This window comes from Culex pipiens, chromosome 2, assembly GCF_016801865.2.
Source record: "Culex pipiens pallens isolate TS chromosome 2, TS_CPP_V2, whole genome shotgun sequence".
Taxonomy (NCBI): Eukaryota; Metazoa; Arthropoda; class Insecta; order Diptera; family Culicidae; genus Culex; species Culex pipiens.
The window spans coordinates 188,514,378-188,526,981 of NC_068938.1; the positions used below are offsets into that span (position 1 = coordinate 188,514,378).

The following is a 12,604-nucleotide window of genomic DNA, read 5'->3' on the forward strand; positions in this document are numbered from 1 at the left end:
TGTAAAAATATAATAGGATACAACAGAAAAAGAAACATCCATAACCAAGAAGCATGAGTCTATTACACAAATTCAAACATAGTTTTTGCGAATTCTTCATTTAGAATAACAGGAATAATATTCTAATTGAGAAAAGAGCATATTGAATAATTTAAAGAGGCTTTTGTCAAATTTTAACTAAACTTTAAATATTTTCCCGGTTTGTCAGTCGAATTCCCGAGTTTTTCCCGGTTTTCTCCCGGTGGATAAAAATCCCGGTTTTTTCCCGGTTTTCCCGGTTTTTTTCCGAGGTGGCCACCCCGACTTTTCAGCACTGAAATGGATGCTGAAAAGTTGAACTTTTCAGCACAAGTTTTGAAAAGTAATACTTTTCAACATTTCTTTGATTTAAACGATTTATTGACAAAATACATGAACATTCGACTTATAATTTCACTCAATGGGTGTTTTTCAGAAATGCAAAAAATGTTGTATGGAACTCGTTGCAAACCTTGATTTTTTCAGCACTTGTCGTATTTATCCAACTCGGTGAACCTCGTTGGATAAATGTACGACACGTGTTTAACCGAATTTGTATTAGAACGTATTTTTTGCAAAAAAATGTTGAACATGTCCCTAACACAACACAGAAAAAAATCTGATGGAAAAAACGAATGCAAAAGCATGCACATCACCTTCGTCAAAACAAACACTTAATATTACACACTGCATGTACAATTTTTGCAAACATAAAAAAAAGTTGCAACCAAAAAATATAAAAATATAAAAATTGAACTCACAAGCCAAGGTTTCAACATTTGGATGAAAAAAATGTTTTAAAATGCATTTAACAGGCGTACAGTTGCTTTCCAATTATTAGTTTTGAAAGTATCGAGGTATTGACGAAATTTTTTTTTTTCGCAAGAAAAAACTTTTCGTGGGACTGTACATTGGTATTTCATGAAAATTTAAAATGTTTTCAAAGGAGTTCAAACATGCTGAACATTATTATAAACGCGGGAAATGCATTTTGACTGGTTTTCTGTTTATTAAACTTTAATTTTCATTAAAATTTTGAAGTTTTTCGAAAAAAATATTGTTTTGCCCCCTGATTATTCAGGCCAATTTTGAAGGGGGGCGACATAAACTGACACATATTTGCAACGGCCTTAGATATTTTGGAAAATAATGATGGAAAAACAAATGAATTTCGAATTCTGCGACCCTATTTCAGTCAAATTTGAATGACTGATTGTAACCGCCATCTTGGATTAATAAATGATAATTATCGGAAATGATTTTTTCCGAGGGCTTCGGATGATAATCGAGTCTGGACTGTAACTGTTTTTTTTTCGAATAGTCCTCATCATAACATACTACTTTTCCGAAGAACAGGAAATCGATTAGAAAATCCCTTCTCAAACAACAGATTTTCGAATATTTAACATTTAACAAAAATACAAAAAAAAACTGCTTAGACGACAAAGGTAGACCAAACAGTCCATTCAAATTGCTAACATCGCCATGAATAAAGCCATCTATCGGCCAAATCGTGCAAGCTGCTGGTTTAGCTAGTGCCCTGCAGGAGGCAATCAACATTCCTGCTTCTTTTTCACACTGGACCTGTTGGAATCGTTGCGTTGACACAACACGAACGTAAATAAAAACAAAACCGAGAGCCTACAGGTCGCAAATCCTTGTGGACAAAAAAGTCGTGTATATTTTTTGTAAATAGTTTTAAAATTCAACATCGAAAATGTGTTCTGTTCCGATCAGCTGCCAACTTAGCTAGAATGACAAAAAAGAAACCATCACCGTAAGATTGAAATTGTTAAATTTATGTTATTTTAATAATCACAATTGTTTTATATAGTTTATCGTAATTTTTGTATATTTTTGAAATATACAGTTATTTGAGTATTATTAGGCTTATTTTGCACTTAAATCTTATTGTTTTAGGTGATGGAATGAAGAAGACATTTTATTATTTTTTATTTATTTTTTTATAACCCGATACGTAAGGATATCAAATTTATTACCTTATCAATAATTTACTTTTAAAGACAAAACCGCATCTGGGAAAAGGAACGCCGCGACCGGTTGAACCAAACGTTTGACAGCTTGGCCAAGCTGCTGCCCGACTATGAGCCGGCTACGCAGCTCAGCAAGATCGAGATCCTCCAGCGGACGATCGAGCATGTGGAGAAACTACAGGACAAGATTAAAGCCTTCCTCGAGGAGCAGGACGAGCTGCTGAAAAGTAGTTCAATTTGTTTGTTCAAATTGAAAAAAAAATACTGAGCATTTTATTTTAATTTCAAGAACACGTTGACGAACTGGAGGAACGTCTGCAGGCACTGATTGCTCGTAACGAAGATCTGGCAGCCTTGCTGAAGAAAGCAAACATCACTGTGCCACCATGTAAGGCGGAAGCGATCGCGAAGAGGGATTCACCTGAGGATCAGCTAATTAAACCTTTAGACGACGTTAGCAAAAAGACTGTATCGAAGGACCAAGATGTTGTGCAAGACAAAGTTGTAGCGGAATGTCCCGTAACGAGTTCTGCTTCAGCGAATATCACGAATTCGAACAAAACATTAGAATGTAGGACTTTAGAAATTCAACCAGCAGAGCCAGCAGCTGTCACAACCGTAATCAATGATACTGCGGTTGCTGCGGAATCAACGCCAGCAATGTCCACCGTCAACATCCCGAGTACGTGCCTCGTAATGGCCAACAATCAGATTGTTGGAACGCTTCAGCAAACGAATGGAGGTAAAAGAAGAACAACGCTCTTAAATTATTTTTCTAAAAGCCTCAAATTTCAGTCAACGTAACATCCTCCCTGCTGCCAACGCCAATAATGGCCACCGGTGTCATCATATCGAACAACGGAAACGTGCTCCAGATGCCAATGGTACCGTCCGCATCGTCCCTCCTGATCGTCAGCAACGAGGATGTTCGCGCCAAGATCAGCATGAAGAAACGGCGAGCACGAACCGGCGCTGACTCCAAAGCATCGCCGAAGAAGAGCAAATCTTCGGGAAAATTCACGATAAAGTCGATCGATGTGATACCGGGCCGGATCGTGAACGGGAAGATTCCGATTCCGGCGCTCAAGCGGTCACCACAGCCATCGAAGAAGGAGCGAAAGCAGTACCGCAAGAAGCGAAGTCGGAAGGAGGTTGAGGGGGTGAAGGATCATGATGGGAGGGAAGCGAAAAAAGCGAGGGTTGATGAGGAGGGAGGGTCGACTGGGCAACCGGAAGAACAAGATCAAGTTGAAGATCCGAGTGTACAGAAGGTGAATGAAGAGTGCAATAAGGCGGTTGAGCAAAAGGTTGTTGAGGAAACTAAAGCGAATGATGTTCCAGAACCAGAAGATCAGGCGAATTCCTTGGATATGAACCTTGATCAGGGAGATTTGTCGGCGGATATTTTCGCGAATCTACAAGTCCCAGTTGGAGAGACTGACGATCATCAGGGATCGCTTTCACCGACGGCTGCATATCTGATGAACTTCCCACTGGTTGCAATAGGTGGAAAAGCCAGTGGGAATCATGTCGAAGGATCTGGGGACGTGGAAGATGGAGACTGTACGGAGTTGGATAAGAAAGCGTCGACGCAACAAGCTAGTGATACCCTTTTGTTGGATAACTTCTCGTCGTACTTCAATTCCAGCGGATACGGAGGACTGGAGAGCATATTGCCTCCTTTGCCGGATATTCCATTGACTAGTACAGCTACGAATGTCTCCACCCTGTACCAGTCGATCGACAGCATGCTGGAGCACAAGACTTCTCGTACAACGAGTAGTTCCGACTGTCGGTACAACTCAGCTCCGTTCACCTTCACGCTAACTTCTTCCACAACCACAGTTTCGACGCAGTCCTGCTACGACTACAAGCATTCTTCGTCATCCGGGTACTTCTATCCGACGCCGGTGACCTCTAGCAAACCGATCGACGAGTACTGCTTGCTGAAGCCAGCGATCGTCAGCGAGTTTACGTTCTGCTTGACCAGCACGACTCCCAGCGCTCCGAAGACCGTCCAGTCGCAGTATACGAACAGTGCGATATTCGCTTCAACGATTACAACGCCCTCTTACAGCACGTACGGACATCAACCCAGAAGTAGCAACAAAGCTGCCAGTTACAGTTCCAACTACATTCCTGACGCGGCGAAGACTGTTGCAAAAACGCCCAAGAAGTACGATTTGCCGGAAGCGGAGAAACCTGCGACGAGCTTCACCTTCTCGCTGACGTCAACCACCAAAAGTGTGCCCAAATATACGCACTCGGTAATGACTACAACGTCTTCAGGCTGTGTAGTACAATATCCAGTGAGCAGCGCTTCTTCCAACTACAGCAAGGTTGAAGATTGCTTGTACAAAAGCGTAAAATCGTCGCATCAACCATACAAAACTTCCTCCAAGCCGAAGAACAATTCGTATCCAGCTGTAACCAATTACCAGTCCGTCACGAATACACAATCAAAGTACGAAGTCAGCTGGATGGCTTCTCAAGACCCAAAGCTCCCTACCACAAGTCAGGACTACAACCAGCTGCACCCGTCAATCGAATTCAACAACAGCTCCTATCAAACAAACTTCGATCTAAGCCGGAAGTCGGATATCTTCTTTGCTCATCCCACTGCAGAGGACAACTTGGTTTCATGGTCGCCAAACAAACTCACCAACATCCTGAACGACACTTCGTCTTCCTACTATCCTCCCACCGCCACTAGTCTACCAAACCTGAACGGAGATCTTGCCCTGAACAACTTACCCAACTATCAACCACCCACAACCACCACCAAGACCAGCTCCCAAAGGAAAGCCAACGATTCCGGAAGCACCTTCCTCTCCGTGCAACAGCTTGTCGATCAACCGAGAAGAAACACCACCAAAACCTACCCCAGTTGTAGCAACTACTCGACTACGCAACAGAAACCGCTGAACAACAACTATTCCGCCGAATCGTTGATAGCTGCTCCTAGCGCCAAGAACAATACCTGCAGCACGTACAACTCCGCCGACAACCCACTGTCGTTCAACTTTGACTACTCGACGGACTACAACAAAAGCTACAACTACGGCTGTCAGCAGAACTACATGCCTTCCTTCATCGACAACAGCTACGGACTACCAACGCTTCCTCCTCCAACCGTTACCACCTCATCAGCATCCGTTACCAACTACTCCAACTACAGCTACTCAACAGACAAGAAGCAATCCACCACTTACTACCAGAGTTCATCCTACCAAACGACACCCGCAGACGTCCCCTACTACGTCCCATCCAGCGAGAAGCGAACCCACCAGCAAACCACCACAACCTCCCCCACCAAATCCAAAAAACACCACAAACAACCCGTCACCAACGACTTCTTCCCGACGATCCTCCCACCACCCCCCAGCATCCCAGACGACCCGCTTTCCTACACCAACTTCAACTTCAACACCCCGAAACCATCGTCGCAGTCAACCTACGCACCTGCCTCAACAAACTACTCCAACAACCATTCCTACCAGCAACCTCCGACGAATGTGACGACGACGACGCCAGGAAGCTCGCTGGCGAACTTTAACCTGAGCACGATCTGTCCGGAAATCAACGAGAAAAGTGGGGGCGCCAACGGGGGACCGGCGACGGTGGCCGCAACCGTACCGCCCATGAGGCATGCAATAACCGGCGGAGCCGGGTGGTGATCGAGTTTTGTTGGGGGTTTTTTTTTGTAAAAAAAATATGTTTTTTTTGGTTAGGACGAAATAAAAGAAGATTTTTAAAATTAACTTGATTGTTTTTTATCGACTTGGAATCTTACTCAAACATCCTATACGACTTCAACAACAACTTTCATACAAACAAGATCATTTCAACTCCGCTGTCTACACCCATACGAGATCGACAATACACCCAATGTCAAACAATGTAAATGGTCCAAAGACGCTGAGTAAGGAAATTGTCCCTAGATATATAGATCATGTAAAGTAAGGCTGGTTTTCCGGTTGTCAAAAATAATTAGCACAAAATTTTTAACATGAAAATTTCCAGAAAGCGATTTTTTTCCATTTTCTGGGCAATATACTTCGGATATTTTAGGGCTAAACAACCATGCCAAACTGGATCGAAAAAAATATTATTATTAAAGCGTTGACAGCTGGGAAACTCGCCTTACCTTTAATCTAATCTACATGCCTTGACACTGTCCATCCACTTCGTTCCTAATGTAAACAATAACTAACGTGATCAGGATGCACTCTTTGTTTACATCTGAACATTCCAAATTGTTTTGCTTGATGTGAGATCGGTCCTACCAAATTTGAAACAGCAATATATTTGGACTATACAATTGGGTACTAAAGCCCTGTGTAAATTTTTATGTACAACGGTAAAAAACACGATTAAAAACCATTTCTGATCACTTTTTTTCATTTTTATGCAAAAAAAAGTTATTGACAAGACAACATTTTTTCGATGGATCAACTATGGTCCCCTTGGAACGAGCTGTCAAGTAGGAGCTTTTCTGTCAAGAAGGACCGCGAGGTTATTTTTTCAAAATTGATTTAAAAATCCATTTTAAACTCTTTGTGGTCGTACAAAGGGTCATTGTACTCAGAAAAATAAGCTTTATCGCTGTAAACAATAATATCAGCAATCTAAGCTTCATTTTAGGACCCAATTTTTTGTATGTTAGGCATACTTTGATTCAAACCAAATCGCTTCGATTGAGAGTCTAAAAGAGGTATTAGCGTATGACACACAAACAAACATACTCGCACTCTTTCGTGTTTGACAGTTTGCCAAACTGGCAAACAAAGCAAAGCAGACGTTTCTGCAAACAAATGCAGGTAAACTGCCTAACTGTCAAAAAGTGCGAGTTTGTTTGTTTGTTTGTCATAGTCTAATACCTCCTTAAATCTTTACCACTGTCATCATAGGGCTTTTGTTAATTTGATTTGGTTAACCGCGGTGGATTTTCTTGAAATAATTCGAACTGTCAAAAATCCACCAAAGCATCTACCACATTGATCGCACAAAAATCTGTGGTAGAAAAGTATCCACCGGTAGATGCTTTGGTGGATTTTTGACAGTTCGAATTATTTCAAGAAAATCCACCGCGGTTAACCAAATCAAATTAACAAAAGCCCTCATGGTTCGTGGTTGTGCTCCTTCTATTGGCTGATGCACCAAGTGATTTGTTTACCTTTTTTCGACTCTCCCCGCAAACGTCAAACCATACAAAATAGCTGCCGGATCTTTTCCGGGAGAGATCCGGAAAAAGATCCGGCAGCAATTTGTACTGATTTGACGTTTGCTGAGGGTGCCGAAAAGTTTGGTTATGTTACTGCTTGCAAAAGACAATAGGAATAAGCTCGGGAACAAGATTATCCGTTCGACGCAGAGCTTTGCGGCTGTCATCGTAGTGTGCCTGTCATCGCCTAGTAAACAAAGCAACCTCTGTAGATTATCAGACTGACAGATGTTGGAAAAATCTAACTGGCGCAAACCACTGCGTCGAACGGATTATCATATGCTTAGCTTAACATGTGAACTGCTGAACTGCAAAGCTAGCGTTCATCATTGATTTGCAGTAAAGCTGCCAACCGATGTCAGTAGCTTTGTCATCACTGAATGAAAGTGGTGTTTGGTTTTGGGTGTACTCAGATCAAAAGAAGAGGGATCAATGGATACGGACCAAAAGGTTGTCACTGCTTAGAAAGTCCATATTTTCGGTATGATTTAACAAAAAAACTAACTTAATCCACCTATGTGGTTGGAGCCTTCCTCACTCATTACCAACAATGGCTGATTTGATGGGGAATAAAAAAGTACATAAATATCACTTAAGTGACCATATCTCGAGACAGGGTTGCCAGATCTTCAATGTTTTGGACTCGTTGGAATGGTTTTTTGATAACCTAACCAACGATGGGTCGGATGGTGGATCCGGACATAGTTTACATATATTTAAGTGAGATCCGGCTTCCAAAAAGTACATAAATGTCACTTAAGTGACCATATCTCGAGACAGGGTTGCCAGATCTTCAATGTATTAGACTCGTTGGAAAGGTCTTTTGATAACCTAACCAACGATGGGTCGGATGGTGGATCCGGACATAGTTTAGATACATTTAAGTGAGATTCGGCTACAAAAAAGTACATAAATATCACTTAAGTGACCATATTTCGAGACAGGGTTGCCAGATCTTCAATGTATTAGACTAGTTGGAAAGGTCTTTTGATGCCCTAACCAACGATGGGTCGGATGGCGGATCCGGACATAGTTTAGAGACATTTAAGTGAGATCCGGCTTCCAAAAAGTACATAAATATCACTTAAGTGACCATATCTCGAGACAGGGTTGCCAGATCTTCAATGTTTTGGACTCGTTGGAAAGGTCTTTTGATAACCTATCCAACGATGAGTCAGGTGGTGGATCCGGACATAGTTTACATACATTTAAGTGAGATCCGGATATATGTGAAAACACATTTTTATACATAACTTTTGAACTACTTATCGAAACTTCAATCTGTATAAAACTCGATCTATGGGACCCTAAACCAAGTCGAATGCAACAGGTTCGGGTCAAATCGGTTCAGCCAGTGCCGAGAAACATGAGCTAGTTTGTTGGTCACATACATACACACACACACATACACACACACATACACACAGACATTTGTTCAGTTTTCGATTCTGAGTCGATATGTATACATGAAGGTGGGTCTACGACGTTTTTATACAAAGTTCATTTTTAGAGCAGGATTATCGCCTTACCTCAGTGAGGAAGGCAAAATGCACACTTTACTGACAGTTCTGTATTTAAATATATAACTAATACGATTTTGCAAGACTTCATGCAATAAATATATATTTGAAGTAGACAACGTTCAGCAATCACTGGTCAAAGGCAATCGATTCCACCCTCATGGCACATGGCTTAAGTCTAATCTCGACGTAATTATGTTTACTTATCTAGCTATGAACATTCACGGAATTCAGTCAATTCAGTTCCCACGGAGCGCTGATCGTCCAGTTCGGATTATGCGAGATTCCGTTGCAGGACCACGACACCGGTATCAAGTAGTCCACCAGCGATTCTCCGCTAACCGGGCAGTTCCTCCTAGCGTAGTACTCCATGTTGTACAGACTAAGCTGGATACCGTTTCCGATGCACAGCATCAGCCACAGCAGAATGTTGCCGACGTCTTTGCTCATATTGCGCGTCACGAACATCAGCAGCAGTCCCATGAACTCGAACTGCACAAACATCACCGGGAAGAAGAACCGGAAGGCGAACGCTAGGATCACCTCGTGGAAGATTGCCGACACGGTGAACACCAGCACGGTTGCCAAAAACCGGCAATCCTTGAACACATGCTCAACGGCGTCCTTGTAGATGTACGTGTACAACCAGTCGTGGACCACCACGTTCCAGGATCGGATGTACTCGGCGAACGAGGACGCGTTCCACCAGTCCCGGTAGAACAGACGATCCGCGAATCGTAACAGCTCCGAGCTGGCGTTCATCCAGGCATGCAGCAGGCAGTAGAATCCACACAGGAAGGACAGCGATCCGGGCATGACACTTCCGAACAGGGAGAGGACAAACTTGCCGGAACTGATTTCCGCGTGTCCGAATCGGTCAAACAGCGGAGTCAGGAAGCGTTCGAAGATGAAGCTGATGTAGAAGATTACGCCGATTACTTCCAGAACGTGGCGGAACACCACGGACCAGCGGATTCGCTTAGTGCGCGGGTATTCGTCACGGTATACCAGGGTTGGAGCGAATAGGAAGTAGATGAACTTTGAGAACGATGGAACTGCAACGGCGTGGGCAGGTTTGTCTTCCGAGGAAGATTTGGTTGTCCTTTCCAAGGCACGTGGGATGTTGCTACGGACGAAGGCGTGGACCTTCATTACGAACCGGGTCATTTCCATGAGGACTGCTACCGAAGACGCCGGTGGAAGGTCCAACCAAAGCACGGCTTTTATAACGAACGCCACAAAGGTGCACTGGTATAATACTAGTCCGAAGATAGAGCTGATGTCCCAAACCTTGCGGGATTCATCTGGAATCAAAGAAATCGTTCAAATGACAACTCTAACAAAATTGTCAAAAACCTACAGTCCTTTCGCACAAACACCCACAGACAGAAGCTCGGATACACACACAGGGTAGCGATCTGCATGCAGCTCCACAGCAGCAGCGCGATGTGAAACTTCCCGAATCCGGCCACGATCGGTCGGAATCCCAGATTGATGCGTCCCCGATCGACGAAGTCGTGCACGACCGTATTCAGAAACATGATAATCAGTATCACCACGAAGATGTGATAGATCGTCTTGATGTGCTTCACCTCGAAGAGGTCCGTCAGCAGCGAGTTCCTCGCCACAAACTCCTTGTCCGGCAGCTTGCCACCGGTACGCGATCGGTTGCGACCTCGACTACTGGAACTGCCGCCGTCGGCGGTACTTATCGAGGACGAGCTCGTCTCCTTGAACAGCTCCCGCAGCTTGTAGTTTTTGAGATTGAACAGCTTCACCTCACCCACCAAATCCTCCACCAGCAGGTCCAGCTTGCGCTCGACGTCCTTCTCCAGCTTGTGGACTAAGCTCTGGAATGGTGCACGGAGAAAAAAGAGTTCCCAAAATCGTGAAAAAGCGTTCAAGATAATGGGAACCACGAACAAAGTGTTCAAATTTCATGGTACGTTTTTCAAAATCGTACCATGGGATTTGAACACTTTGTTCGAGGTTCCCATTTTCATGAACGCTTGTTCACGATTTTGGGAACTCTTTTTTCTCCGTGTGGCGTGTTATCGATTAGGATTGCACAAGTTGGTAACTCGCGGGAAACTTACATCCATCTTTTCGCGCATTTTATCGATTGCCATGTCTTTGACCACTTCTTCCTTGAGTTCGCGTTGTGCTGTAAGGGGGAGCGTGTTTGTTGAATACATTTTTACAGAGCGGTACGCTGTTCGATGGCACTGAGGAAGTTATTCGTTGTAGTAATTCGAGATAATGATGAGATAATTATAAGAGTTAAGCGCACAAAGCTTGATATTTTATTGATTGATCCTGATCTTAAATTGTAAACATTAATTAAAGAACTAATATTTCTATGAGAAGTTGGATCACCCTAATATTCGATACCATGCTTGCTCTACTGACAATGGTACGTTACATTTCCATTCATGGAAGCGGTGCTAGACAGTATTCTAATTGAAAATCAAAGCAAAACCGCCTTCTACCGCGAACCTCGTATATTGGGAATGATTCATACAATCCGTATCCACTTCCTCATTGCATCATGATCCAACGGAAACCTACCACGTTTCCCAACGCCATTGCTTTCACCGTCGGAACTTCCGCAGGAGCTCGATCCGCTGGCACTGTTCGTTGAACTGTTGAGTTCACTCATCTTCACAGCTTCTTGAACTTCTTGCGCACACAAATCTATTCCGGATTCTAGATCATGGAAACACACACACAGAACAAAGGGCCACTTTCACTGGACAACAGAGCGACAGACGACGTTCCAGGCTCGACGGCCGAACAAAACAAACTGAACTTGGATGAGTCCGTACGTTTGCCACTATACTGGACTGGGTGAGTAAGTTTTTTTCTTCTAAGGATCGTTAGAGTTGCGGCTCTAATCAGCTTTCTGGTTGCATTTGTGTGCGCGTTGTGTGTGTAACAAGTGGAAGCCCTTCTTCCCGTGCGGGGTCGGTGAATGTGGTAGAACTAATCGGGGTCTGGTGATCGTTAAAGTGGCGGATGTTGAACCAAGGGATAACAATTTTAAAATTTATTGCTTTCGAATTTAAATCATAAGGTCGTTTATGGTGTCATTCACTCTTGGAGCAAAGACTGTCAATGATGTTTCTGGATATAATATTCAAAAATAATAAATTGAAATATAAAAAAAAATCACGATATGCGAAATAGTTCTTAAACCTTCATATAGCAAACCATTTTTTGATCGATTCATTCTTAGTTAAGATTTGTATGTTTTTCTAAAACAAACATGGCCGACGTATGGCTGACCGGTGATGAAACCTATTGCCAATTACAGTGATATAAGATGTCGTTACATCGCTCGATATCCCAGCATATCGTTTCACTCAGTTATCTTATTCGTAGGGTTAGTGAAATTTCACGATTTCGCGGACAGCCAGCCCTCTGTCACTGCCGCCATGTTTATGAAACCAAAATATTCGATGACGAACACCAAGAAAACAAAGAAGAAAACGAAGGTGTCTACTGTCAGATTTTGAAAAATAAACAAAGTGGGGGGTGAACAATTGTCGATCCTCGGTCCCCAATTTTCCCGGTCGATTCGGATTTTTCCTTTAATTTGGTTCCACGATTCAGAGCAGCTTTCGGTCGGATTCTTGCTCCGAAAAAACAGGAACCCGGCCGGTACCGGCCGGTTACTCTGCTTCTCCGGCTGCACCAGCAAGACGGCCGATTCAAGAGCTCCTTGGTTTCCGGCCTCATACACACACGATAAACGTCCGGAAATATGCCCAAGATACACAGGACCACTCGCGTGACCACTTGAATCAAATTTTGTGATAATGTTATCAAAAAATTATTATTTTTTGATT

The 12,604-nt window shown here is 43.2% G+C and overlaps 2 protein-coding genes across 2 annotated transcripts; one reads left to right on the forward strand and one right to left on the reverse strand.

Annotated features, from left to right (window-relative positions):
* Positions 1-1,635: 1,635 nt before the first annotated feature.
* Positions 1,636-5,735, forward strand: LOC120415130 (mucin-4-like). The gene is made up of 4 exons (XM_039576555.2): positions 1,636-1,795; positions 2,043-2,239; positions 2,302-2,754; positions 2,808-5,735. Exons 1-4 carry the CDS (start codon positions 1,773-1,775, stop codon positions 5,687-5,689), a joined length of 3,555 nt encoding a protein of 1,184 aa, XP_039432489.1. The 5' UTR covers positions 1,636-1,772; the 3' UTR covers positions 5,690-5,735.
* Positions 5,736-8,787: 3,052 nt separating this feature from the next.
* LOC120415133 (sterol O-acyltransferase 1-like) lies at positions 8,788-11,578 on the reverse strand. Its single transcript, XM_052708781.1, has 4 exons — positions 11,325-11,578; positions 10,853-10,920; positions 10,117-10,606; positions 8,788-10,060 (listed from the first exon to the last, which is right to left on the reverse strand). Exons 1-4 carry the CDS (start codon positions 11,413-11,415, stop codon positions 8,991-8,993), a joined length of 1,719 nt encoding a protein of 572 aa, XP_052564741.1. The 5' UTR covers positions 11,416-11,578; the 3' UTR covers positions 8,788-8,990.
* Between the last annotated feature and the right edge of the window lie 1,026 nt (positions 11,579-12,604).

What these genes read in the sequence shown, in the direction of transcription:
- LOC120415130 (XM_039576555.2), top strand. Translation starts at nt 1,773, where the DNA reads ATGACAAAAAAGAAACCATCACC. An exon ending in ACAAAAAAGAAACCATCACC is followed by an intron (nt 1,796 to 2,042) that starts GTAAGATTGAAA and finishes TTACTTTTAAAG; the next exon opens with ACAAAACCGCATCTGGGAAA. An exon ending in GCTTCAGCAAACGAATGGAG is followed by an intron (nt 2,755 to 2,807) that starts GTAAAAGAAGAA and finishes CTCAAATTTCAG; the next exon opens with TCAACGTAACATCCTCCCTG.
- LOC120415133 (XM_052708781.1), bottom strand. Translation starts at nt 11,415, where the DNA reads ATGAGTGAACTCAACAGTTCAACGAACAGTGCCAGCGGATCGAGCTCC. An exon ending in CAATGGCGTTGGGAAACGTG is followed by an intron (nt 10,921 to 11,324) that starts GTAGGTTTCCGT and finishes TCCCCCTTACAG; the next exon opens with CACAACGCGAACTCAAGGAA. An exon ending in AAATGCGCGAAAAGATGGAT is followed by an intron (nt 10,607 to 10,852) that starts GTAAGTTTCCCG and finishes GCACCATTCCAG; the next exon opens with AGCTTAGTCCACAAGCTGGA.